The sequence below is a fragment of the Scyliorhinus torazame genome, chromosome 1 (assembly GCF_047496885.1).
Source record: "Scyliorhinus torazame isolate Kashiwa2021f chromosome 1, sScyTor2.1, whole genome shotgun sequence".
Classification (NCBI taxonomy): domain Eukaryota; kingdom Metazoa; phylum Chordata; class Chondrichthyes; order Carcharhiniformes; family Scyliorhinidae; genus Scyliorhinus; species Scyliorhinus torazame.
The window spans coordinates 173,088,287-173,113,985 of NC_092707.1; the positions used below are offsets into that span (position 1 = coordinate 173,088,287).

General features: G+C 52.6%; 1 protein-coding gene across 2 annotated transcripts in view; it reads left to right on the forward strand.

The window, feature by feature from the left end:
• LOC140416829 (protein argonaute-1) overlaps nucleotides 1-25,699 on the forward strand; it is a 227,517-nt gene that overhangs the window by 127,010 nt on the left and 74,808 nt on the right. For both annotated transcript variants that reach the window (XM_072501154.1, XM_072501155.1), the window contains exon 12: nucleotides 5,174-5,358. In XM_072501154.1, the coding sequence (XP_072357255.1) occupies nucleotides 5,174-5,358 (185 nt within the window). The remainder of the gene's footprint in view (nucleotides 1-5,173; nucleotides 5,359-25,699) is intronic.

Sequence of the window (25,699 nt, forward strand, 5' to 3'; positions counted from 1 at the left end):
CGACGGCGGCTGGCAGCCTCCTTCCCAGGCCGGGGTATAGGGTGGCTTGCCTCTCCTCCATCGCGGTCAGGAGAGTCTCCAGCTCGGCATCCGGGAAACGGGGTGCCGCTCTCCTCACTACCATCTTGTCGGCTGGGATGGTGTGTGTGCGGAGTGAAGTGTGTATATGCGGTTGCAGCTTGTCAGCCTCCTGAGTGTCAATCACAAATCCAGCACCATTTCTCATTGGAATCGATTGTGTTCCACGTGGCGCCAGCGCCCTCAACAGCCGCTGAATCGGTCGAGGTGCGCGCCAGTTTTGCTGTTGTGGAACTCCACAAATCCTGCCCCGGCATCAACACTTAGGGCGCGATTCTCCAGCCTTGTTGCGCTCTCGCTCAAGAGAAACGAGGCCAGTGAACAGCGGAACAGGGCGGAAACGAGAACCATGCCAGGCGCCAAACAGTTTGTGATGCAACTTGCCTGCTCCCGTAGGCAAAATCGGGATCTCGCCGTAGCATGGCGAAAAAAACAATTATCACCACTTAAGCCCTATTTCCATACAGTTAACGAGAGCCACCCCTTATCCAACGGCCTCCCATCAAACAGCAGCCTCCACAGCAAGTGGTCACGCTGGCGCAGATTAGTACTGAAAAACGTGAACCTGGTGGAAGGGCCTCTGTGGGGAGCTGAGGAGGTGAGTAGCCATCGTTGCTCGTAGTCAAAGAGCCCTGGGGTGCTGGGCTTGCCACCCCAGAGCTCGGCAGTGGGTGGGGGGCCCTTGGCAGATGTGGGCCGCCATGGGACGGTGGAAGGGAGGTACTTGGAGGGGGGGGGTTGCAACCGCGTGGGGAACCACCATGTCAACCCTGGACCGTGTGCACCCGTTGCAGGGGCAACTCCTGTCCCTGCCCGTCTGCCCGACCGACTACCCATAACCCCCACCAATTTCAGAGACCTCTGGCATGTGGCTGAGGTTATTGCTCATAGGGAATTGGCAATTGTGGTTAAGTGAGCACTTCACACACCCAAGTGGATTTCCGTGGGTGGATGGGCCAAGTAGCATGTGGGAGTCATTCCCAGCATCCCAATCACACCTTGCTGCAAGGACACTGTATTTGAACACTGCGGGAGGCAACACCACACCCGCAACAGCCAACATCCAAACACCTAGGGGATGGGACACAGCTCCGGGGACAATTCTGGTCACCGCACTACCAGAAGGATGTGGAGGCTTTGGAAAGAATACAAAAAAGGTTTACCAGGATGTTGCCCGGTATGGAGGGTATTAGCTATGAAAAGAGATTGAATGAACTGGGATTGTTCTCCCTAGAGAGACGGAGGCCGAGTGGCGACCTGATAGAAGTTTATAAAATTATTAGGTGATAAGATAGGGTGAACAGTTGGAGGCTTTTTCCCAGGGCGGAAATGACAATTACAAGGGGGCACAAGTTCAAGGTGAGGGGGGAAAGGATCAGTGGAGATGTGCAGGGAAAGCTTTTTACACAAGAGGGTGGTGGTGGCTGCCTGGAATCACTGCCAAGTGAGGTAGTTGAGGCAGATGCGTTAGCGACCTTTAATAGGTTGCCTTGGGCAGCACGGCAGCACAAGTGGATAGCACTGTGGCTTCACAGCGCCAGGGTCCCAGGTTCGATTCCCCGCTGGGTCACTCTGTGTGGAGTCTGCACGTTCTCCCCGTGTCTGAGTGAGTTTCCTCCGGGTGCTCCGGTTTCCTCCCACAGTCCAAAGACGTGCAGGTTAGGTGGATCGGCCATGCTAGAATTGCCCTTATTGTCCAAAAAGATTAGATGGGGTTATTGGGTTACGGGGCTAGGGTGGAAGTGAGGGCTTAAGTGGGTCGGTGCAGACCCGATGGGCCGAATGGCCTCCTTCTGCACTGTATGTTCTATGTTCTAATACTTATCTGGATAGGCAGATGAACAGTCGGGGTATAGAAGGATACAGGCGGTTGGTTTAGATAGGACACGTGATCTGCGCAGGCTTGGAGGGCCGAAGGGCCTGTTCCTGTGCTGCATTGTTCTTTGTTCATGTCCACGGTCAGAGGGTGGGTGAGTGCCACGGGGTGGGAGGGGAGATGATCGGAGAGATGGGCCAAGGGTTCAGAGGTCGGCGCACATTGTGGAAGAAAGTGACAGAGGCATCATACTAGTTGTGCACAAAGGTGTTTATTGTGTTTTACAATTCCCCACACTCCCAATGGTGCTGGCCGCTCCTCCTCCCCCGGTGCCCTCCATGATTCTCAATGTGCTTTGCCTTCCTAGCTCTACCACTACATCTAGGTGTGTCCCAATCGGACAGTCTGCCTAGACCCTCCGCCATGGCCATCACTGACTGCACGACGTCTTGGAACCTTCACTAATGGTGCCGGCGTCGTGCACCAAGCTCTCCACTGTGGTCGCCACCCTAGCAGTGTTGGCCTCTGTGCCACGCATTGCTGGCGACAGCTCCTTGTGCCCATAGCCTCTGGGACTATGGATATGCTGGACCAACGCTGACATCTCCTGCTGAATGTCCCGGCCACACCCTAACATCTCCATCTGCTCCGGGATGATCTCTTCCCCACGCTCAGCATCCAGTTGGGACTCAGCTGGGTCCTGGGATCCAGCAGACCTCTGACATCTGTCTTGTCTGGGGGTGCCTGCCTCCACCTGATGTACATCAGCAGCAGTGTGGTGCTCACCAGATTGTGCCCAAGATGCCTGATCACTATCATTTCCCACCGAGGTGAGTGTGGCTGCGCTTGTGTGGGGATGACAACTGTGACGCGACTATTACAGTGGCATCCTCGGAGCTCTCCTCCGAGGTGGTCGCCAGGGAAACTGGAGAGGGGGCCACCCGGGATGAGCCGGCATCGTCGGATGGAGGACCTGTGGGAGAATGAACATGTCGTCAGTGGGAGGGATTGGCCAATCAGTAAACTGACGTTTGATAGTTCCTTTGGCTGGGGCCCGGTGGTTGCTCAACTCTGCAGCGTCCACCAGCCTCCACATTGGTGACCGCCCTGTCCTATGCCACACCAGTCACCTCCAGGGCACGCTCCTCAAAAGTGGAGAGTTGTGGGGGTGGAAAGGTCTCTCTGGGCGGGGGGGGGAGGGTAAGCATTTGTTGATGTCTACTCACTTGTGCTGCCCGGTGTAGGTCATTGACCTTTTTCCTGCACTGGGGGCCAGTCTTCCTGGTCTCACCCCTCGAACTCACTGCTGCCGCCACCTCATCCCAAGCAGCACTGGCTGCCCAATGGCTGACCCTCAGGACCTTCGAGGTAACAGGACATCCCTCCTGGCTTCCACAGCATCTAGTAGCGTCCCCAGGTCTGCATCCCTGAATCTTGGGCCGGTATCCTGGACGCCATTGGTGCGAGCTGGCTGGGGTTGGCTGAGTAAATGCTCTTTGACCTTGTTAGCGGGGGGGGGGGGGCTGGCGAGCCTTCATTTGCGGCGAGATGCCCGTGAGGCCTCATTAAGTGGACCATATTAATGTTGAATAGCGTTGCTGGGCTGAGTGCCGGGAAGCTCGTGGCAGTTCCTGCTCGCTACCACACTTAGAAATTTTTCTGGAGAATCGTGCCCAATTTCTCAGGAACGGAGAATCCCGCCTCTGGTGTTTTAATGAATGGGTGAGTGGCTGAAACTGGGGGATGTTAAGTCGGTTCTGTCAAGGAGATATTCACGTGGTCAGAGTTAACCGGGTGGGTGGGGAGGTAAATTATGGGGACGAGGTGTTGGTTGTGGTGTTATCCAGCTGTTAAACCAGGTTTTAAAATGTCTAAAACATTTCCAGGGCAAATATCCAGGTAAGTCCTGTGTATCTAACGCAAGTCTCTGCTCGGAGCTCAAGGGTGGAGACTTTTCTGGAGGGTAACAGGGAATCAGCCTATCGGAAGTTTAAAGTGCCTGGGAAATTCTCACATGATTGCGCATCAGGAACTCCGATGGCTCCTGTCGTACATCTTCTCACGTACAGTCCCATCTCTGACAATCTGGAGATTTAGAAGACTTGGGCCAATGTAAATTAACAGTAACAGTAACAAATATTTAGCTCTTCACCCTGAGTATTTTGCACGCATTCATCTTTTGACTTGAAATGCTTGTGTCCTCCATTTTAAGGGCTATGTTATAAAGTCTGTTTCAAGCATTGAGCAAGGGAGTTAAGATTGCTTAAAACTGGCACAGTTTTGGTCTGTTATCAAACAAATTGAACATCCACTTTTTTGTGAGCACCTTGATGTGAATATGGGAGGCAGTGGCGTGGTATTGTCGCTGGACAGGTAATCTAGAAACCCAGAGTCATTCTCTGGGGACCCAGGTTCGAATCCCGCCATGGCAGATGGTGAAATTTGAATTCAATTTGATGGGCGGCACGGTAGCACAGTGGTTAGCACTGTTGCTTCACAGCTCCAGGGTCTCAGGTTCGATTCCCTGCTGAGTCACTGTCTGTGCGGAGTCTGCACGTTCTCCCCATGTCTGCGTGGGTTTCCTCCGGGTGCTCCGTATTCCTCCCACAGTCCAAAGATGTGCAGTTTAGGTGGATTGGCCATGCTAAATTGCCCTTCGTGTCCAAAATGGTTGGGTGGGGTAACGGGGATAGGGTGGAGGTGTGGGCTTAAGTGGGGTACCCTTTCCAAAGGCCGGTGCAGGCTTGATGGGATCTCCTGCACTGTAAATGCTATGACTGTAATTCCACAAACCAACATGAAGAATTGTTTCCTTGTGCAAACCTTGCTTCCTTCTGTTCTAGCATACAACATGCATTCCGATTCGGTGTCTACCTTGATTGTTGTGCAATAAGCAGCAGATTAGATTAAAGTAGGAAATACGGAAGAAAACTACATATGTCACATTTAGGAGTACTGTTTTCAATGCTAATCATTATTTAATGATTTTTTTTCTGTTTTAAATGCAGTTAGCCACAATAAGAAGGAGGAAACCATAATAGCTTCCAACAGGGCAGCAGAATCTTCCATATATCTAACATACTTTCCCGCTTGCATGGCAGATCCTTAAAAAAAATTATGACTTATTTTCAGAAAGCACAACAGATAATGGCTGTCCACAGAGCTCAGTATCTCATCTCAATGTTTTCAGCAATCAACTTATTTTTACATTGAAGATTTTCTTAAATATTGTCTCATTGTTGAATACAATGTTGAAACTTTTGGCTTTCAATGATACAGGAGTTTTACTGACCAGCTACGAAAGATATCAAAGGATGCGGGGATGCCTATCCAGGGTCAACCATGTTTCTGTAAATATGCACAGGGAGCTGACAGTGTGGAGCCGATGTTCAGGCATCTGAAGAACACCTATTCAGGTCTCCAGCTTGTCATTGTCATTCTACCTGGGAAAACACCCGTCTATGGTAAGTTATAGAAGATTAATTTGGCTCTGAGTCAATTGCTTTTGAAGCATTATGGCACCATCTGGTGGCAAACACTAACTGATTATTTGCTCCCACCAATTGTGTTCCATGGGTCTCATTCTGAAAAAGTGTTCAGTTAATTTTATTGAGTAACTCAGCGAGTTTAAGGAATAGCTAAGCCTGATTTCCGGTGGTGGCCATGGAGTGAGTGGTCGCTTATTTGGTAGCTTCCACTCGTGGTGGACCGTTGGGACCTTTTTCCCTGACTGATGGGGGATTTGATCGGTAATAGGAGACTGGTGAGGTAGAGGAGAAGAATCCCCCACCAGTTTATGGATTTGTGGACCAGAAGCGGTCTGAAAAGGAGAGATCGTTGGGCACAGAAGGGAGTGGAGTCTGCAGCACAGAAAAACATGGCGGAGTCTCAGGGACTAGGATTGCTTGCCCAGTGGTCAACGGAGCAGCTGGTGGAATTCCTTCAGGAGAGTTTTGCTAAGCAAAGATGAGGGTATCTGCACCCAATTGACCGGGCGGAGCAAAGATTGGAAGCCCAAGACCAGGCGATCCAGAAGGTGGAAGAGGCAGTGGCTGAGAACGAGGACCAGCTAACGCGATGACGGCAGAGATGGGGCTGATGAGGGACCACCAGAAAAGACTGCAAGTGAAAGTGGAGGACCAGGAGAACAGGTCGCGCAGGCAGAACCCAAGGATCGTTGGCCTCCCGGAGGGCAGCAAGGGATCGGACACAAGGCATATGTGGCGCCTATGTTCGAGAAGCTGTTGGGGGAAGGAGTGTTTACTCGGCCCTTGGAGGTGGACAGGGCAAGCGGAGCACTTATGAGGAAGACACGGATGAATGAGCCACCGAGGGCGATGGTGGTACGAATGCACCTATTCCTGGACAAGGAACAGATCTTGAGGTGGGCCAGGCAGACGAGGAGCTGCAAATGGGAAGATAACGAGCTGCGCATTTACCAGGACTTGGGTGCGGAACTGACCAAAAGAAGGGCAAGCTTCAATAAAGTTAAATCAGCCCTCTTCAAGAAGGGGGTGAAGTTCGGCATGTTGTACCCAGCTCATTTGTGGGTCACTTACGAGTGTCAAGAACTTTATTTCGGGACTTCCGCTTGTGACCATGAAGTGATTGGTCACATAAAGGGCTGTTCCTGTTCAAAGTCACAGAAAGGGCTCTTTTTACCCACATCCCGGTGGAATTTTGACGAAAAGGCGTAGGTGAATGTTAGAGGAGTAGTTTACCCCTGGAATGGTATGTATTCTGATCACGGGACCCGGCAGAAAACAGAGAGGTTTGGCTGGAAAGTTGAAACAGTCTTGTGCTTCACAGACAGTCTCTTCCCGCATGCAGGCAGGGGAGGGGCAAGCTGTAAGGCCCCAGGTACAGGAACTGATTACTTTTATCAAGGAGGAATTCCATAAACCGGGGAAAGAAATGCATGAGGATCATGCAAAGGCCATTGCAGAAGCTGTGGTACCCCTGAAGAGTACTTTGGAGTGGCTGGAGAGGTGTTTGGAGGTGCAGGGGTCACAGATTAGGGAGATTGAAGGAGTGATCTCGGACCACAACGATTGTGTGGTGGCTCTGGAGGCGGAGGTGGGGCTCCTAGGAGACCTTTGTAAAATGCTGAGGGCAAAGGTGGAGGAGCAGGAGAATGCCTCGAGAAGGCAGAACCTGCGAATAGTGGGCCTGCCTGAAGGAGTGGAAGGTGTGAGTGCCACGAGGTACGTCTCGAGGATGCTGGCGGGACTGGTGGCAGAAGGGGTGCTAGATAAGACATCTCAAGTGGACCGAGCGCATAGGTTTCTGAGACAAAAGCCTAGAGCTGGGGAGCCGCCGCGGGTGGTGATCGTGAGACTCCAAACATTTGTGGAGAAAGAGAAAATTCTACAGTGGGCCAGGGAGAAGCGTAGCTGCGACTGGGAGGGAAATAACGTCCGGATTTATCAGGGCATCGGAGCCGAGTTGGCGAAACGGCGGGCAGGTTTCAACAAGGCCAAGGCAGTGCTGTACGGCGGCAGATCAGGTTTGGGTGCTCTACCAGGCGAAGGTATGGATGACGTTCGGAGGCCGGGAGTATTATTTCGAGGCCCCAGAAGCGGCTGAAGACTTCATTAAGGAGCATAAACTGGGGGAGAACTGAGTGGACAATGCTTGGGAACCGGGGTGCTGGCACTTTGTAATGGTTGGGAGCATGTTTGAAGTGGGTGTAGAGATTGGGGGATCTTCGCCTTTTTATGTGGGGGGGTGGGGGGGGGGAGGGTCTGTTTTTATGCGGGGGGGGGGGGGGGGTAAATGTGTATGCCCCAAATTGGGATGATGTGGGTTTTATGAGGGGGTTGCTGGCAGCAATCCCGGATTTGGCCACGTACCAGTTGATCATGGGAGGAGATTTTAACTGTGTCCTGGAGCCGAGGTTGGATAAATCGAGCCCCAGGTCGATGGGTAGGGTACGAATGGCAAGGGAGCTGGGTGGGTTTATGGTGAGGATGGGTATGGTGGATCCATGGGGCTTCCAGAACCCAGGGGGAAGGGAGTATTCCTTCTTTTCACAAGTCTGTAAGGTGTATTCGAGGATTGATTACTTTGTAGTGAGTCGGGAGATTTTGTTTGAGGTGGAGGGGGCAGAGTATGCGGGGATAGTTATCTCGGACCGTGCACCCCACTGGCTGGATATTCGGTTGAGTACGGGACGAGAGCAGAGGCCGGGGTGGAGGTTTTTGTGATAAGATGCGGTTGGCGATTAGGAATTATGTGGCGGTGTCGGCGGGCATTTTTTGGGAAGCACTGAAGGCAGTGATCCGGGGAGAAATGATCTCATTTACGGTTCGTGCGAATAAGGAAAGGAGGGCAGAACATGACCGTCCAGTGAGCGAGATAGGGAATAGGGAATATTCGAGGGTGCCCACCGTGGAGGGATTGGTGAGGAGGAAAAAGTTGCAGGGGCAATTTGACAGGCTGACAACGGGGAGGGCAGTAGGGCAACTGCGTAGGGCAAGAGGGGTGCAATACGCGTATGGGGAGAAGGCGAGCCGCATGCTGGCGCACCAGCTGCGAAGGCAGGCTGCGTCCAGGGAAATATTGAAGATCCGGACTGGGGCTGGGGGTGTGGTGTCAGAACCAGGGAAGATAAATGAGGCATTTAGAGAGTTACTAGGGATGTTATGAGGCAGACCCAGGAGGAGAGGAGGGGGACATGGGGTGGTTTCTGGACGAGCTGGAATTTCTTCAGGTGAAGGAAGCAATGAAGCAGGCCTTGGAGGAGCCCCTGGGGCTGAGGGAGGCGTTGGATAGTATCAGGGATATGAAGTCTGGGAAGGCCCCTGGGCCGGACGGGTACCCGGCAGAATTTTATAAGGAATTTGTGGCGGACCTGGCACCACATCTGTTGGGGGCGTTTAATGAAGCACTGGAGAAGGGGAAGTTGCCGGAGACGATGAAGCAGGCAGTAATCACACTAATCCCCCCAAAAGGGAAGGATCCGGTGGAATGTGGGTCATACAGACCTATATCACTCTTGAACACGGATGTGAAAGTATTGGCTAAGTTGTTGGCGGGGAGGATGGAGGATTGTGTCCCGGGGGTGGTTGCAGAAGATCAAACAGGCTTCGTGAAGGGCAGGCAGCTCGCGAGTAATATAATACAGCTGTTGCATGTGGTGTTGAATCCGCTGAGAGCTCTGGTACTGGAGTTGGTGGTGTCCATAGACACGGAGAAAGCACTTGATCGGGTGGAGTGGCGGTACTTGTTCGAAGTTTTGGGAAGGTTTGGATTTGGGCCGAGATTTGTGGCATGGGTGCGGTTGCTGTATGTGGCGCCAAGCGCGATGGTGAGGACGAATGATATGAGCTCACGAACTTTGACTTATTCATGGGTGCGAGGCAGGGGTGCCCGCTGTCACCGCTGCTGTTTGCGCTGGCCATAAAGCCATTGGCGATGGCTCTCAGGGGGTCGGCAGAGTGGCAGGGGATAATGAGGGGACAGAGGGAGCATCGGGTGTCGCTCTATGCCCAATGACGTCTTGCTGTATGTTTCGGATCCGTTGGAGAGTATGGGAAGGATTATGGGTCTGTTGGGGAGGTTTGGGGGGTTCTCGGGATACAAGCTGAATGTAGGAAAAAGCGAGCTATTCCCGGTGAATGAGCTGGCACAGCGGGCTAATTTAAGGGGGATGCCATTTACGGTAGCGAGGGATAGGTTTAGGTACTTGGGGATTCAGGTAGCGAGGAAATGGACAGGGCTCCAAACGTGGAACTTAACGAAGCTGGTGGAGGAGGCCAGGGAGGATCTTCAGAGGTGGGATACACTGCACTTAACGTTGGCGGGGAGGGTCCAAGTGGTGAAAATGAATATTCTGCCGAGGTTCTTGTTTATCTTTCAGGCTCTCCCGACCTTTATACCAAAGGCCATTTTTCGGAAAGTGGACACAATCATCTCTGACTTTGTATGGGCGGGGAAGGTGCTGAGGGTGGGGAGGACCCTGCTACAGAGGCTGAGGCAGCAGGGTGGGTTGGCATTGCCAAACTTGCTTCATTATTATTGGGCGGCGAATGTGGACAAGGTGCGGCGGTGGTGGAAGGAGAAGGGGTAGAGTAGGTTAGGATAAAGGAGGAAACTTGTACTGGGTCTACTTTGAGGGCTATGGTGATGGCAGCATTGCCAATGGCTCCGAGTAGGTATTCAGGGAGCCCAGTGAAGATATGGAATCAGCTGAGAAGGCATTTTAGGGTGGAAGGGATGTCGGTGCTATCCCCGCTGTGCGAAAATCATGGGTTTGAGCCGGGGGGGGGGGGGGGGGGGGGGGGATAGTGTATACAGGAGGTGGAGGGAAGTGGGGCTGGTCAAGGTGAGGGATTTGTATTTGGAGGAAAGGTTCGCCAGTCTGGAGGAGCTAAGGGAGAGGGTAGAGCTGCCGAGGGGTAGTGAATTCAGGTATCTACAGGTTAGGGACTTTGCACGAAAGATCTGGAAGGGGTTCCCTAGATTGCCGGGATACACCCTGCTGGAGCAACTGCTACTTCCGGATGTGGAAAGGGAGAGAAGAATTGGGGATATATATAAGTGGCTAGGGGAGCAGGGAGGTGAAGATCAAGGAGAAATGGGAAGCGGAGTTAGGAATGGAGATCAATTGGGGAGTATGGAGTGAGGCACTGCGAAGGGTAAACGGGACCTCCTCTTGTGCAAGGATGAGCCTGATACAGTTTAAGGTGGTGCACAGGGTGCATATGACTTGGGTGAGAATGAGTGGGTTCTTTCAGATGTGTGTGAGAGGTGAGGGCTGGGGCCAGCGAATCATGTGCACATGTTTTGGGGTTGTGAAAAATTGGGAGGATTCAGGGCGGGAGTGTTCGCGGTCTTATCCAGGATAGTGGAGGAGGGAGTGGACCCGGATCTTTGGAGGAGCTAAGGGAGAGGGTAGAGCTGCCGAGGGGTAGTGAATTCAGGTATCTACAGGTTAGGGACTTTGCACGAAAGGTCTGGAAGGGGTTCCCTAGATTGCCGGGATACACCCTGCTGGAGCAACTGCTACTTCCGGACGTGGAAAGGGAGAGAAGAATTGGGGATATATATAAATGGGTAGGGGAGCAGGGAGGTGAAGATCAAGGAGAAATGGGAAGCGGAGTTAGGAATGGAGATCAATTGGGGAGCATGGAGTGAGGCACTGCGAAGGGTAAACGGGACCTCCTCTTGTGCAAGGATGAGCCTGATACAGTTTAAGGTGGTGCACAGGGTGCATATGACTTGGGTGAGAATGAGTGGGTTCTGTCAGGTGCGTGTGAGAGGTGAGGGCTGGGGCCAGCGAATCATGTGCACATGTTTTGGGGTTGTGAAAAATTGGGAAGATTCAGGGCGGGAGTGTTCGCGGTCTTAGCCAGGATAGTGGAGGAGGGAGTGGACCCGGATCTTTGGTGGCGATATTTGGGGTTTCAGAGAAGCTGGTGTCATAATATACACCAGTATATCATGGTGCAGACACACACTGATGGACACACAGTGGGACCAATCAACATACACAACACCGCGGCCAATCACCAGTGAGAGCACACGCACTATAAAGACAGGGAGCATCAGAGTTCCCGCTCATTCGAGTAGCATCTCGCTAGGAGCACAGAGCTCACAGCCTGCAACACAGACATTCACCATGTGCTGAGTACATCAACTGGTTAGGACAAAGCAAAGGTCTTTAGTTAAAGCTAGTATCGCATTTACCCACAGTTCAAGTATGTTTAAATAGTTAACCTTTGAATAAAATAGTGTTGCACTACTTCAAGTGTTGGTGACCTGGATGTGATCCAGAACACCCAACACATCATGATACCAGGAGTGGTTGTATACTAGCACTTCTTAGACCTACCTGCAAGTGATCTGCCTCTTCCGCCAGGATTCCGCATCGCCGGCAACCTCAGGGCCAACTGGAAGATTTTCAAACAGCGCTTCCAGCTCTTCCTCGAAGCCACGGACAGGGGGGGCGCCTCGGACACCAGAAAGATTGCTCTTCTCCTCTCCACGGCCGGGGACCATGCCATCCACATTTTCAACTCTCTCACCTTTGCAGATGACGAAGACAAGACGAAGTTCAAAGCGGTTCTCAAATTTGACACTCACTGCAGCGTAGAGGTGAATGAAAGTTTCAAGCGCTACGTGTTCCAGCAGCGTTTGCAGGGTAAGGACGAACCTTTCCAATCCTTTATAACGCACCTCCGCATCCTTGCGCAATCTTGCAGCTACGGGCCCACCTCCGACTCCATGATACGCGACCAGATCGTTTTCAGTGTTCAATCGAACCCCCTACGTCAGCAGCTCCTCAAAGTAAATCAACTCACCCTAGCGACCGCCACCGAGACCTGTGTCCTACATGAAAATGCCACCAGTTAGTACTCCCATATACAAGCGGCTGAAACGGCGTGGCAAGGTCCCCACGAGGCGGAACAGTCCAAGTGATTGAGCACCTCCAGGGCCTCAGCCTGGATGTGGGTGGCCATTTTGTGCGCTTTTCGCGGACTCCCGCGCTTGTACGCACCAAACGAGGGGACGGCGACGAGGAGGAACGTAATGCGCAGGCGCGCACCACGCATGACCGCACTGCGCATGCGCGGTGGCGCAGCGAACGTGCTGATGACACGACGTGCGGCAACTGTGGCTCCGCCCATTTAAAGCGGCAGTGCCCCGCAAAATCTCGACAATGCCTATGATGTGGAAGACCTGGCCACTATGCTGCCTGCTGTCGAGCAGCTTAGCCTGCCAATTCATATCGCTTCAGCCAGCCTCGCAGGAATGTTCGGGCAATTCAACCAACGGTCACCGAGTCCGATTCCGACCTCCCGCACAGCAGCGACAATGATGACCCGAAAGTGCCTTTTCGAGTCGGTGTCGTAACGAAAAACAGGCTGTCCCCGAAGCAAAGACACCAGCCGCTGTGGGTATACAGCATCGATCCAGACGATGAGTGGTGTGCCACCCTGACGGTCAACCGGTCCCAAATACGATTCCGCCTGGACACTGGTGCCTCCGCCAATCTCATGGCATGGCCTGCTTTCCAAAGTCTTCGTGTCAAACCAACCATTCTTCCATCGGCCTGCCAGCTATTGGACTACAATGGCCACATCATTCCTGCTACCGGCTCATGCCAACTCGAAGTGACGCACAAGTCACGAAAAGCCATCCTTCCTTTCGAGATCGTGGGCTCCTCGAAGGACTCTCTGCTTGGCGCACAGGCGTGCAAGCTGCTAAACCTCATTCAAAGAGTTCACACTCTCTCCTGATGACACGTCTGCCTTCCAGGATGCTGACTTCAGGGCGCAATTCAACGCCATCATCGACCAGCACCGCAACGTCTTCGAAGGCATGGGCATGCTCCCATATACTTACAAGATCCTACTCAAACAGAACGCCACGCCTGTGGTGCATGCACCTCGCAAAGTCCCAGCACCCCTCAAGGACCGCCTCAAGCAGCAGCTGCAGGACCTTCAAGACCAAGGAGTGATCTCCAAAGTTACGGAACCAACCGACTGGGTCAGTTCCATGGTGTGCGTAAAAAAGCCTTCCGGCGAGCTCAGAATCTGCATTGATCCAAAGGATCTGAATCACAACATAATGAGGGAGCATTACCCAATCCCCAAGTGCGAAGAGATCACACGCGAGATGGCTCGGGCCAAGCTCTTCACCAAACTTGACGCCTCGAAAGGATTCTGGCAAATTCAACTAGACCAATCCAGCTGGAAACTGTGTACCTTTAACACCCTTTTGGCAGATATTGTTACAACAGAATGCCGTTTGGGATCATATCGGCGTCAGAAGTATTCCACAGGATCATGGAACAAATGATGGAAGGCATTGTAGGTGTTCTCATCTATGTTGAAGTCATAATCATTTGGTCCACATATCGAGTCACCTCCAGCGCGTGTTCAAACGCATACGGGAGCAGGGCCTACGCCTCAACAGAGCCAAATGCTCCTTCGCAGGCGGAACTCAAGTTCCTAGGGGACTACATCTCCCAGTTGGGTGTGCGGCCAGATGCGGACAAGGTGGCTGCCATCACAGCCATGAAAAAGCCAGAGGACAAGAAGGCGGTCCTCCGATTTCTAGGCATGGTCAACTTCCTAGGGAAGTTCATCCCTAACCTCGCCTCTCATACCACAGCTCTCAGGAACCTGGTCAGGAAGACAACAGACTTCCAATGGCTTCCTGCCCACGAGCGCGAATGGACAGAACTTAAAACCAAACTTACCACGGCCCCGGTATTGGCCTTTTTTGATCCAGCGACAGAGACAAAAAGTTTGACCATGCCAGCCAATCTGGCATTGGGGCAGTGCTCCTGCGATGAGGCCTCATCATGGGCCCCCGTGGCATATGCTTCATACGCCATGAACCCCACGGAACAGCGCTACGCGCAGATAGAAAAGGAGTGCCTGGGCCTTTTGACCGGTGTCGTCAAGTTTCATGATTATGTGTACGGCCTTCCCTAATTCACCGTCGAGACCGACCATCGCCCACTGGTCAATATAATGCAAAAAGACTTGAAGGACATGACGCTTCGCCTCCAGAGCATTCTGCTCAAACTCCGGCGATACGATTTCCAGCTCGTATACAACCCGGGCAAAGACCTGATCATAGCCGACGCTCTGTCCAGGGCAGTCAACACCCCGTGTGACCCAGCGGGATTCGTTTGCCAGGTTGACGCCCATGTGGCCTTCGTGGCCTCCAATCTACCGGCCACGGATGAACGCCTCGTCCAAATTCACCGCGAGACTGCGGCTGACCCCCTGCTACAGCGTGTCATGCGCCACCTAACAGACGGGTGACCCGCAGTTCTACAACATCAGAGACGATCTGGCGGTGGTCAATGGTGTTCTCCTGAAGCTGGATCGTATTGTTATCCCGCACAGCATGCACCAGCTTGTCTTGGGACAGCTACACGAGGGCCATCTTGGCGTGGAGAAGTGCCGCCGACGGGCCCGAGAGGCAGTGTACTGGCCCGGCATCAATGACGACATCGTCAACATAGTGCTCAACTGCCCCACCTGTCAGCGGTTCCAGCCGGCCCAACCACGTGAGACCCTACAGCCCCATGAGTTGGTCACGCCCCCTTGGTCCAAGGTCGGCATCGACCTGTTCCACCCGCTGGGCAGGCACTATGTTCTGATTGTAGACTATTTTTCAAACTACCCAGAGGTGGTACGTTTGCACGACATCACATCGTCTGCAGTCATCCGTGCCTGTAAGGACACCTTTGCTCATCACGGCATCCCACTCACTGTAATGTCGGACAATGGTCCCTGCTTCGCAAGCCAGGAATGGTCCTACTTTGCCAGGAGGCACAACTTTGTGCATGTGACATCCAGTCCCCTGTACCCCCAATCCAATGGCAAAGCGGAGAAGGGCGTCCACATCGTCAAACGGCTCCTCTGCAAGGCTGCCGATGCGGGATCCGACTTCCACCTCGCCCTGCTGGCCTATCGCTCGCCCCCACTGTCCACTGGCCTGTCGCCAGCCCAGCTGCTCACGGGTCGCACCCTGAGGACAAGGGTGCCGTCTATTCACGTCCCAGACCTCGACCACGTTCCGGTCCTTCAACGAATGCAACTGTCTCATGCACAGCACATGGCGGCTCATGAGTCCCGTGCAGCTGATCTCCCTGCTCTGGCTCCAGATGACAACGTCCGCATCCATCTTCCGGATGGTGGCTGGTCTGCAACTGCTGTGGTTCTTCGGCAGGTGGCTCCCCGCTCGTTCCTGATTCGTCTACCAGATGGTTCCATTCTGCGCCGTAATCGACTTGCCCTTCGTCTCGTTCCGCGCTCGCTATGTGATCCTCCGCCAGTGCCACGCCCTCCTGTTGTCCCTGACCTGGACTATGCAGAGATTCCGGTTACTCTGCATCCTCCTCACTCTGACGCAGTCCAGCCCGCTCCTCAGCCAGTGGCTCCTGACCCACCCTTGAGGCGGTCAACCAGAATTCGTCGCCCACCTCAGAGACTTAATTTGTGAACTTTGTGCACTAATGGACTCTCTGGTCTGTTCTGTTCTTCCGTTTAATCGTTCAAGTGGTTTGTATATAGTGTTCATCTCGTTATTTGTGTGACACTTTTTTCTGCACCAGGCACCTTCCCATGTAAATAGCTTAGTGTTATGTACATAGTCCTGTAAATATTTCGCACACACATAGTCAGGAATATTCACCCCACACTATTTATTGTCACGCACGCACATTTTTTATATAAAAGGGGGGATGTCATAATATCCACCAGTATATCATGGTGCAGACACACACTGATGGACACACAGTGGGACCAATCAACATACACAACACCGCAGCCAATCACCTGTGAGAGCACACGCACTATAAAGACAGGGGACATCAGAGTTCCCGCTCATTCGAGTAGCAGCTAGCTAGGAGGACAGAGCTCACAGCCTGCAACACAGACATTCACCATGTGCTGAGTGCATCAACTGGTTAGGACAAGGCAAAGGTCTTTAGTTAAAGCTAGTACCGTATCAACCGACAGTCTGAGTATGTTTAAACAGTTAATGATTCAATAAAATAGTGTTGCACTACTTCAAGTGTTGGTGACCTGTATGTGATCCAGAACACCCAACACATCATGGAAAGGAGGAAGGCCGATGTCTTGGCCTTTGCCTCTCTGATTGCATGGCGACAAATTTTGCTGGAGTGACGGTTGGCATCGCCACCGGGGGTAGCAGCATGGTTGGGTGACCTGTATGACTTCCTGCGGTTAAAGAAGATAAAGTATGAGTGAAGGGGCTCAGCAGGGGAGTTTGAGAAAAGGTGGAGGATGTTTGTGACCGTATTTGAGGAGCTGTTCGTCGTGGGGGGGTGGGTGATGGGGAGGGGGGTGAAAAAGGAGAGAAATCTGTACAAGCTGTCTAGTGGATTGTTGGGAAGAATGTTTCCCGGGGTGTTTATTTGCTGTAACCAACTTTGATACAAGTTTGAATAAAATGCGTTTATTAAAAAACACTTTATTTTGGATCGCCGGATGGGGCGATGAACTTTGTTAAGGACAGGGGACTGGCAGGTGATGGAGGACATTGAACTTGGGGGCGAGTAACTCTGTGCCTATACTGCTAAATTTATTTTCTTTTTGGGCTGTATATGTAGTGTTCTTGTCCCAGTTTTTGGGCCGTTGCTCAGTTTTGTATGCGGGTTAACTTTATTTTTAATGTGGGATGGTGGGTGGAATTTTCACCTTCGTGTTTGTTGGGGATTGGTATGTTTTGCATCTGTATGTTTGAGCGGGGCGGAGGGAGATCAGTGGGGGGTAGGATGCTTGGCGCCATGGGCGGGGCTACCAGGCTAGCTGGGTGGGCTATCTCACAGAAGCGCAGGTGATCAGTTTGTTGTGGGGGGTTGGGTTTGCTATTTTGATTGGGGGGGGAGGGAGAGGGAGGGGGGAATTGTTCTGCTGACAGGGGAGGGACTGGCGGTTGGAGACAAATTTGAGGTCAATGACGGTGAAAACCCGAGGGCGGGCCTGAGGAGGCGCTGGATGCGACCTGGAGGCTGACCTAAGAAGAGGTGGGGGCGGGGGGAGGGGGGGGGGGGCTGATAACAAGGAGCATGAGGGGGTGGGGGGGCTGATAACAAGGAGCATGAGGGGGTGGGGGGGCTGATCATATGGAACGTGAGAGCTCGCGTGGCAATGCTACAGGAGACGGACCTGAGGGTGGTGGATCATATTCGGTTGAGGAAGGGTTGGGTCGGGCAGGTATTTCATTCGGGGCTAGACTCTAAAACTGGGGGGTAGCAATCTGGATCAATAAGCGGCTGTCATTTGAGGTATGGAATATAGTGGCAGACTCTGAGGGGGAGTAGGTATGTTATGGTGAGTGGGAAGCTGGAGGGGATGCCGGTGGTATTAGTGAATATTGCGCACCAAACTGGGACGATCCGGAATATGAGGCAGGCGTTGGGGAAGATTCTGGACCTGGACTCGCAAACGTTGATCATGCCGGGGGTGGGGGGGCTTTAAACGGTCATTGATCCCAGGTTGGATCGATCGAGTTCAAGGCAGTGAGGGTGCCAGCCGCGGCAGAGAGGTTTATGGAACAGATGGGGGGGGGGGCTGTAGATTCGTGGAGGTTCGGACAGCCCAAGAGCGAAGGAGTGGTTCTTTTTTCTCCCATGATCACAAAGTGTACGTCCGGATTGATTTTTTCATTTTGAACAAGGCTTTGCTGGCGGGAGTGGTGGATGGCGAGTATTCGGCGATTGTTGTGTCGGACCATGCCCCACACTGGGTGGATTTACGGGTGAGCAAGGAGGGGTGTCAGCGCCCGCAGTGGAGATTGGATGTAGGACTGTTAGCGGATGAGGGACTGTGCGGGCGGGTGAGGGAAGCCGTCCAGAATTATTTGGTGATAAATGACACGTGGGAAGTTTCGACAGCAACGGTATGGGAGTTGCTGAAGGCAGTGGTTAGGGGGGAGCTAATTTTGATACGGCCTCATAGGGAGAAGGTGGAGAGGACAGAGATGGCTAGGCTGGTGAGGGAAATACTCCAGGTGAACAGAAGGTACTCTGAAGCCCCGGAGGCGGGGTTGTTGAAGGAGCGACAGAAGCTGCAGATTGAGTTTGGTCTGATATCCACAGGGAAGGCAGTAGGGCAGTTGAGGAAGGCGAGAGGGGCGATATATGAGTATGGTGAGAGGGCCAGTAGGATGCTAACACATCAGCTCAGGAAAAAGGAGGGGGCCAGGGAGATAGGAAGAGTGAAGGACATGGGGGGGAGCACGGTCTTGTACCCAGCGGGGCTGAACGGGGTGTTCAAGGAGTTTTACAGTCGGCTGTACAAGTCGGAGCCGCCAGCTGGGGTGGAGGGGATGAGGCAGTTTTTGGAAGGGTTGAAGTTTCCAACGGTGGAGGAAGGGTTGGTGGAGGGGTTGGGAGCCTCGATCGGGATTGTAGAAGGTGTAGAGGGATTGGAGGGCCATGCAGTCGGGTAAGGCCCTGGGACCAGACGGCTACCCAGTGGAATTTTACAAAAAGTCTTCTGGGATGGTGGGCCCGCTGCTGGTGAGGGCATTTAATGAGGCAAGAGAACGGGGTGTTCTTCCCCGAACAATGTCACATGCCTCGATTTCATTGATCCTGAAGCGGGAAAAGGACCCAGAGCAATGTGGGTCATACAGACCAATCTCCCTACTGAATGTCGATGCCAAATTGCTGGCCAAGGTTCTGACCTCGAGGATAGAGGATTGTGTTCCGAGGGTGATAGGGGAAGACCAGACGCTGTTTGTCAAAAGCAGGCAACTAACGGCCAATGTTAGAAGGCTCCTGAATGTGATCATGATGCCCTCCGAGGGTGGCAGGGAGGTGGTGGTCACTATGGACGCGGAGAAGACCTTTGACCGGGTGGAATGGAATTATTTGTGGGAGGTCCTGGGACGGTTTGGGTTTGGGCAGGGCTTTATTGACTGGGTTTGGTTGCTGTACAGGCGCCGGTGGGGAGTGTGCGGACGAACCGGGTGAGTTCAGACTAGTTAGGCAAGGATATTCCGTCTCCCCACTGTTTTTTGCCTTCGCTATAGAGCCATTGGCAATGGTGCTGAGAGCTTCGAAAGAATGAAAGGGGCTAGTACGGGGATGGGGGGGGGGCAGGAACACAGGGTCTCGTTATATGCAGACAACCTACACCTACATATTTCTGACCCGTTAGGGGGATGGGGGAGATTATGCGGATCTTCGGGGAATTTGACCGGTTCTCGGGGTACAAATTGAATATGGGTAAAAGCGAGAGTTTTGTGATCCAGGCGAGGGGGCAGGAGAGGAGACTGGGGGAGTTGCAGTTTAAAGTGGTGGGAGGGAGTTTTCGTTCATTGGGAATTCAGGTGGCACGGAGATGGGAGCAGCTACATAAATTAAATCTGGCCCGGTTAGTTGAACAAATGAAGGAGGACTTTCAGAGGTGGGACATGCTCCCGTTGTAACTGGCGGGGAGGGCACAGACCGTAAAATCTCCTCCCGAGATTTTTGTTTGTTTTACAGTGCCTCCCTATTTTTATACCAAAGGCCTTTTTTAAGTGGGTGAATAGGGTGATATCTGGGTTTGTGTGGGCGGGTAAAACCCCGCGAGTAAAAAAAATAAAAATACTCCACAAGCCCATTGGTAGAGTCTGGGGGCAGTGGCGGAAGCGTATGGGAGTGAAGGGAGCGTCGGTGTAGGCTCCAATTTGTGGTAGTCATGAGGTAAAAGCAGGCAGTGACAGACACCCAGGTGAGCCAATGAACATACAGAACAGAACACAACCAATCACCAGACAGAACACCAGAGGGGGGCTTCCAACTATAAAACACACAAGGCATCAGCACTCTGCCTCTTTCCACTGGTGACAACTGTAGTGACAGTCAGGGTGTACAAATCATTCAACACCTTCTACACGTGGATCAGAGCTAGCCTGGTCTGGACAGTTAGAGTTAGTTTACTTAGAGTAGTAGAGAGTCAACCCACAGGCAGCTGTGTGCTTCGTCACTGAAGTTCAATAAATCTTATTGAACCAACACCTACGTTTGGTGTATGCTTTATCGTTTATCTGCATCGTGTTGCAGTCCATGTTACCCCAGGGTGAAAAACACGACATGATACCAGGGGTGGCTACTGCTTCTAAGTAATTTACCTTTGAAAATTCACTGACGACCAGCAACTGCCTTCCAGCGGCATGGAAAAGATCCAGACACCTCCACAGCTCCGGATCTCCGGAAATCTTGGCGCCAACTGGCGGGTCTTCAAGCAGAAATTCAGTCTATACATTGAGGCCTCGGGCCTCGAATGTACGTTCGATGCCTGAAATATCGCGCCGCTACTATCGACTGCGGGGGACCAGGCCATCCAAATCTTCAATTCGCTCACTTTTGCCGACGGTGAGGACAAGACCAAGTTCCAGACCGCCTTAGCCAAATTCGACAGTCACTGTGAAGTTGAAACGAACAAAAGCTTCAAGCGTTATGTCTTCCAGCAGCGCCTTCAGGGTAAGGATGAGCCTTTCCAGTCTTTTCTCACTCATCTGTGCATTCTAGCGCAATCCTGCAACTACGGTGACACCGCTGACTCCCTCATCAGGGATCAGATTGTGTTTGGTGTCCACTCCAACGCCCTGTGGGAGCAGCTCCTAAAAGTAAAAAATATGACCCTGCCAGTAGCCATCGAGACGTGCAAAGTCCATGAACAGGCAAAAAGTCGCTATTCCCGCCTTAAGTCGGCAGAGCTGGTCCACCTTGCCTCCCACGAGGCTGAGAGTGTACAGGCCATCGGCCGAATGCGGCGCCTGAGCATCAACGGAGGCGGCCGTTTTGCGCGCTTTTCCAGGGGTCCCACGCATGCGCACCACGGTCGGGAGAACGAAGCAGCCGAAGACCACACTGCGCCAGTGTGAGCGGCGGCTGACCGCACTGCGCATGTGCGACGACGCACGGAGCATCACGCCGTCGACGTGATGACGTGCCCCAACTGTGGCACCGCCCATTTAAAGCGGCAATGCCCTGCAAGAGGCAGGCGAAGTCTCAACTGCAAGAAGCCTGGCCATTATGCGGCCTTGTGCAGGTCTGCACCTCCGATCGGGGGCCAGCGATCCCCGTTGCAACACAGACGCGTTCGAAGTGTGCAGCAAGGGCTGCTGGATTTGGAACCTGATCCCGCCACGGAGTGGGCATCATCACCATGCATGACAAGGCCTCCTCGCATTCAGCAACACACACACCCATCCTCAATGTGGATTGTGCGGACGAGTGGCGTGCAACAGTACAAGTCAACCATTGTAGCATCCGGTTCAAGCTGGACACCGGTGTTTCGGCCAACCTAATATCCCGAGCAGACCTTGCTCGCATGCAAAGGCAGCCAACAATTCTTCCGCCGGCCTGCCAGCTGCTTGACTACAGTGGCAATGCCATCACTGCGTTAGGGTCCAGTCACCTGCATGTATCTAACAAGGCCATCAAGGCCACTTTGCGGTTTGAGATCGTCAAGCCCGGCAAGGCTTCTCTGCTTGGTGCCCATGCATGCAAGCTATTCCATCTCGTCCAGCATGTACATGCCATGTCCTCTGCCAACAGCACTCTTCAGGCCGACATTGATGAGCTACTATTGCAATACCCGGATGTGTTCAGTGGGATGGGTACGCTGCCCGACCGCTATAAAATCTTGCTCAGGCCTGATGCCACACCTGTAATCCATACGCCATGCCGGGTGCCAGTGCCTCTAAAGGACCGTCTAAAGGCGCAGCTGCAGGAGCTCCAAGATCAGGGGATAATATCCAAGGTGACGGAACCAACTGACTGGGTCAGCTCGATGGTCTTTGTCAAGAAGCCCTCTGGAGAACTGCGCATTTGTATCGATACCAATGATCTGAACCGTAACATTATGCGGGAACACTACCCGATCCCGAAGCGGGAGGAGCTGACAAGTGAGATGCCACATGCCAAATTCTTTACAAAGCTGGATGCATCGCGTGGGTTCTGGCAGATACAACTGGACGAGTCCAGCAGGAAGCTGTGCACGCTTAATACACCTTTCGGAAGATATTGCTACAACCGCATGCCGTTTGGTATTGTTTCAGCATCCGAAATCTTTCATCGAATAATGGAACAAATGCTAGAGGGCATTGAGGGTGTGCGGGTTTATGTTGATGACGTCATCATCTGGTCCACGACCCCGGAGGAACATATTTCTCGTCTGCAACAAGTCTTCAGACGCATACATGCCAACGGCCTGAAGTTAAACAAAACCAAACCCTCCTTTGGCATGTCGTCAATTAAGTTTCTGGGTGATCAGATATCCCAGCAGGGCATGCAACCGGACTCAGACAAAGTCAAGGCGATCAACACAATGAAGACCCCAGAGGACAAGAAGGCGGTCCTCCGCTTCCTGGGTTTGGTAACTTTTGGGGGGAAGTTCCTTCCCAACCTCGCGTCACACACCACGGCTCTCAGGCATCTGGTGAAGAAGTCCACCACTTTCCAGTGGCTACCCGCACATCAAGCAGAGTGGCTTGAGTTGAAAGCGAAGCTAACCACCGCTTCTGTTCTAGCTTTTTTTGTCCCAGTGAGGGAGACTAAAATCTCCACAGACGCCAGCCAGGACGGCATTAGGGCGGTGCTCCTCCAGAAGGATGACACCTCGTCCTGGGCCCCAGTGGCCTACACGTCAAGGGCCATGACCCCCACTGAGCAACAATATGCTCAGATAGAGAAAGAATGCCTGGGCCTTCTCACTGGCATCGTGAAATTCCACGATTATGCCTATGGTCTCCCGACCTTTACAGTAGAGACGGACCACAGACCCTTAGTGCACATTATACACAAGGACTTAAATGACATGACACCCAGGCTCCAACGCATTCTCCTTCAACTCCGCAAGTACGATTTTAAACTGGTTTACACACCTGGAAAGGAGCTAATCATCGCGGATCCCGTGTCGCGTGCCATCACATCGCCATGTGAGCCGGTAGACTTCATACACAACATTGAGGCACAGGTGCAACTGTGTGCCAGCACCCTCCCGACATCCGACAAACGACTCGTCATCATTCGCGAAGAGACCGCTAAGGACCCTCTTCTGCAGCGGGTCATACATCACCTCATGAATGGCTGGCAGAAAGGGCAATGCCCCCAGTACTGTAATATAAAGGATGACCTAACAGTTTCGAGGGGATCCTCAAATTGGATCGCATTGTCATTCCTCGCAGCCTCCAGAGCTTGGTGCTCACGCAGATCCACGAGGGGCACCTCAGTATTGAAAAGTGCAGGCGCAGGGCCCGGCAGGCTGTCTATTGGTCCGACATCAATGAGGATATATCAAACGTCGTCCTCAATTGTGTGACCTGCCAGCGCTTCCATCCTGTTCAGCCCAAAGAAACGCTCCAGCAGCACAAGATCATGACGTCTCCGTGGTCTAAGGTAGAAGTTGACCTCTTTCACGTCAATGGGCGTGACTACGTCCTTATAATTGATTACTTCTCCAGTTACCCCGAGGTATTGAAACTGTCCAACCTAACATCCAGGACTGTCATAAAGGCCTGCAAGGAGACATTTGCCAGGCATGGTATGCCACTCACGGTTATGAGCGACAACGGTCCCTGTTTTTATAGTCCAGAATAGTCCAACTTCGCAAGTCAATACCACTTCCAGCACATCACCTCGAGCCCGCATTACCCGCAATCTAATGGGAAGGTCGAAAAAGGGGTCCATATCGTGAAGCAAATGCTCGGCAAGGCTACGGACTCAGCTTCGGACTTTAATCTTGCTCTTTTGGCATACAGGGCAACCCCTCTGTCCAGCAGTATGTCTCCGGCACAGCTCGTTATGAATCGTGATCTGCGGATGACTGTTCCGGCCATTCATTTACCTGACCTGGATCACCTTCCAGTGCTGCAAAAGGTGCAGCAAATCAGAACCCGGCAAAAGCTGACATATGATGCTCATGCTACTGATCTGCCCGTGCTGTCTCCGAAGGACGCTGTTCGCATCAGGTTGCCTGGTGGAGGCTGGTCAGCTCCAGCTGTTGTTGTTCGACAGGCTGCTCCCAGGTCATTTGTGGTTCGCATGGCTGATGGATCCATTATCAGGCGCAGCAGAAGGGCACTACGCAAACTTGCCTGCCCACCATCGGATCTCACGTTCCCAGATGTCGTTATGCCTTGTCCGGACATCTCGCTCCACGAGGCCGCCAGTCTGGCTGCATGCCAGCCTGTCAAAACGCCATCATCCCCACCTCCACCTCTCAGGCGGTCCACAAGAATCCGACGACAGCCCCAACGACTGGACTTCTAAATAGTTTCTTTGTATATATGCTGTTATGTTTCTGCACGCTAGACACCTTACATGTACATATGCATTCACTCCCCAATTGCTGTAAATAGTTACTTCTGTAAATATGTCGTATATGCTATAAGCAACCGACAATTTTTTTTTTTAAAAAGGGGGATGTCATCATATGCACCCAAGCACATCATGAGATAAAAGCAGGCAGTGACAGACACCCAGGTGAGCCAATGAACATACAGAATGGAACACAACCAATCACCAGACAGAACACCAGAGGGGGGCTTCCAACTATAAAACACACAAGGCATCAGCACTCTGCCTCTTTCCACTGGTGACAACTGTAGTGACAGTCAGGGTGTACAAATCATTCAACACCTTCTACACGTGGATCAGAGCTAGCCTGGTCTAGATAGTTAATGTTAGTTTACTTAGAGTAGTAGAGAGTCAACCCACAGACAGCCGTGCGCTTCGTTACTGAAGTTCAATAAATCTTATTGAACCAACGCCTACGTTTGGTGTATGCTTTATCATTTATCTGCGTTGTGTTGCAGTCCGTGTTACCCCAGGGTGAATAACACGACAGTAATCACCGGTTTGTCCCGGGGAGGATGGATGGCGGGTTTTGGAGGTGGCAAAGAGCAGGGATCGAGAGGCTGGGGGACCTGTTTATTGATGTGAGCTTTCCCTGTTTGGAGGATCTGGAAGTGGAGTTTGAATTGCCGGATGGGTTTCGGTATCTGCAGGTAAGGGATTCTGTGCAACGGCAGGTTTCGACGTTTCTGCATCTACCGTCGCAGGGGATACAGGACAAGGTAGTTTCTAGAATGAGCGTGAGGGAGGGGAAGGTATCGGAAATCTATAAAGCACTTATGGAGTCGGAGGAAACCCACACAGGTGAGCTAAAGCGTAAATGGGAACATGAGCTGGGAAAGGAGTTAGAGGCGGGTCTGTGGGAGGATGCCCTGAGCAGAGTTAACGCAACCTCATCATGTGCCAGGCTCAGCCTGATACAATTCAAGGTGGTTCACTGGGCACACATGACAGTGGCC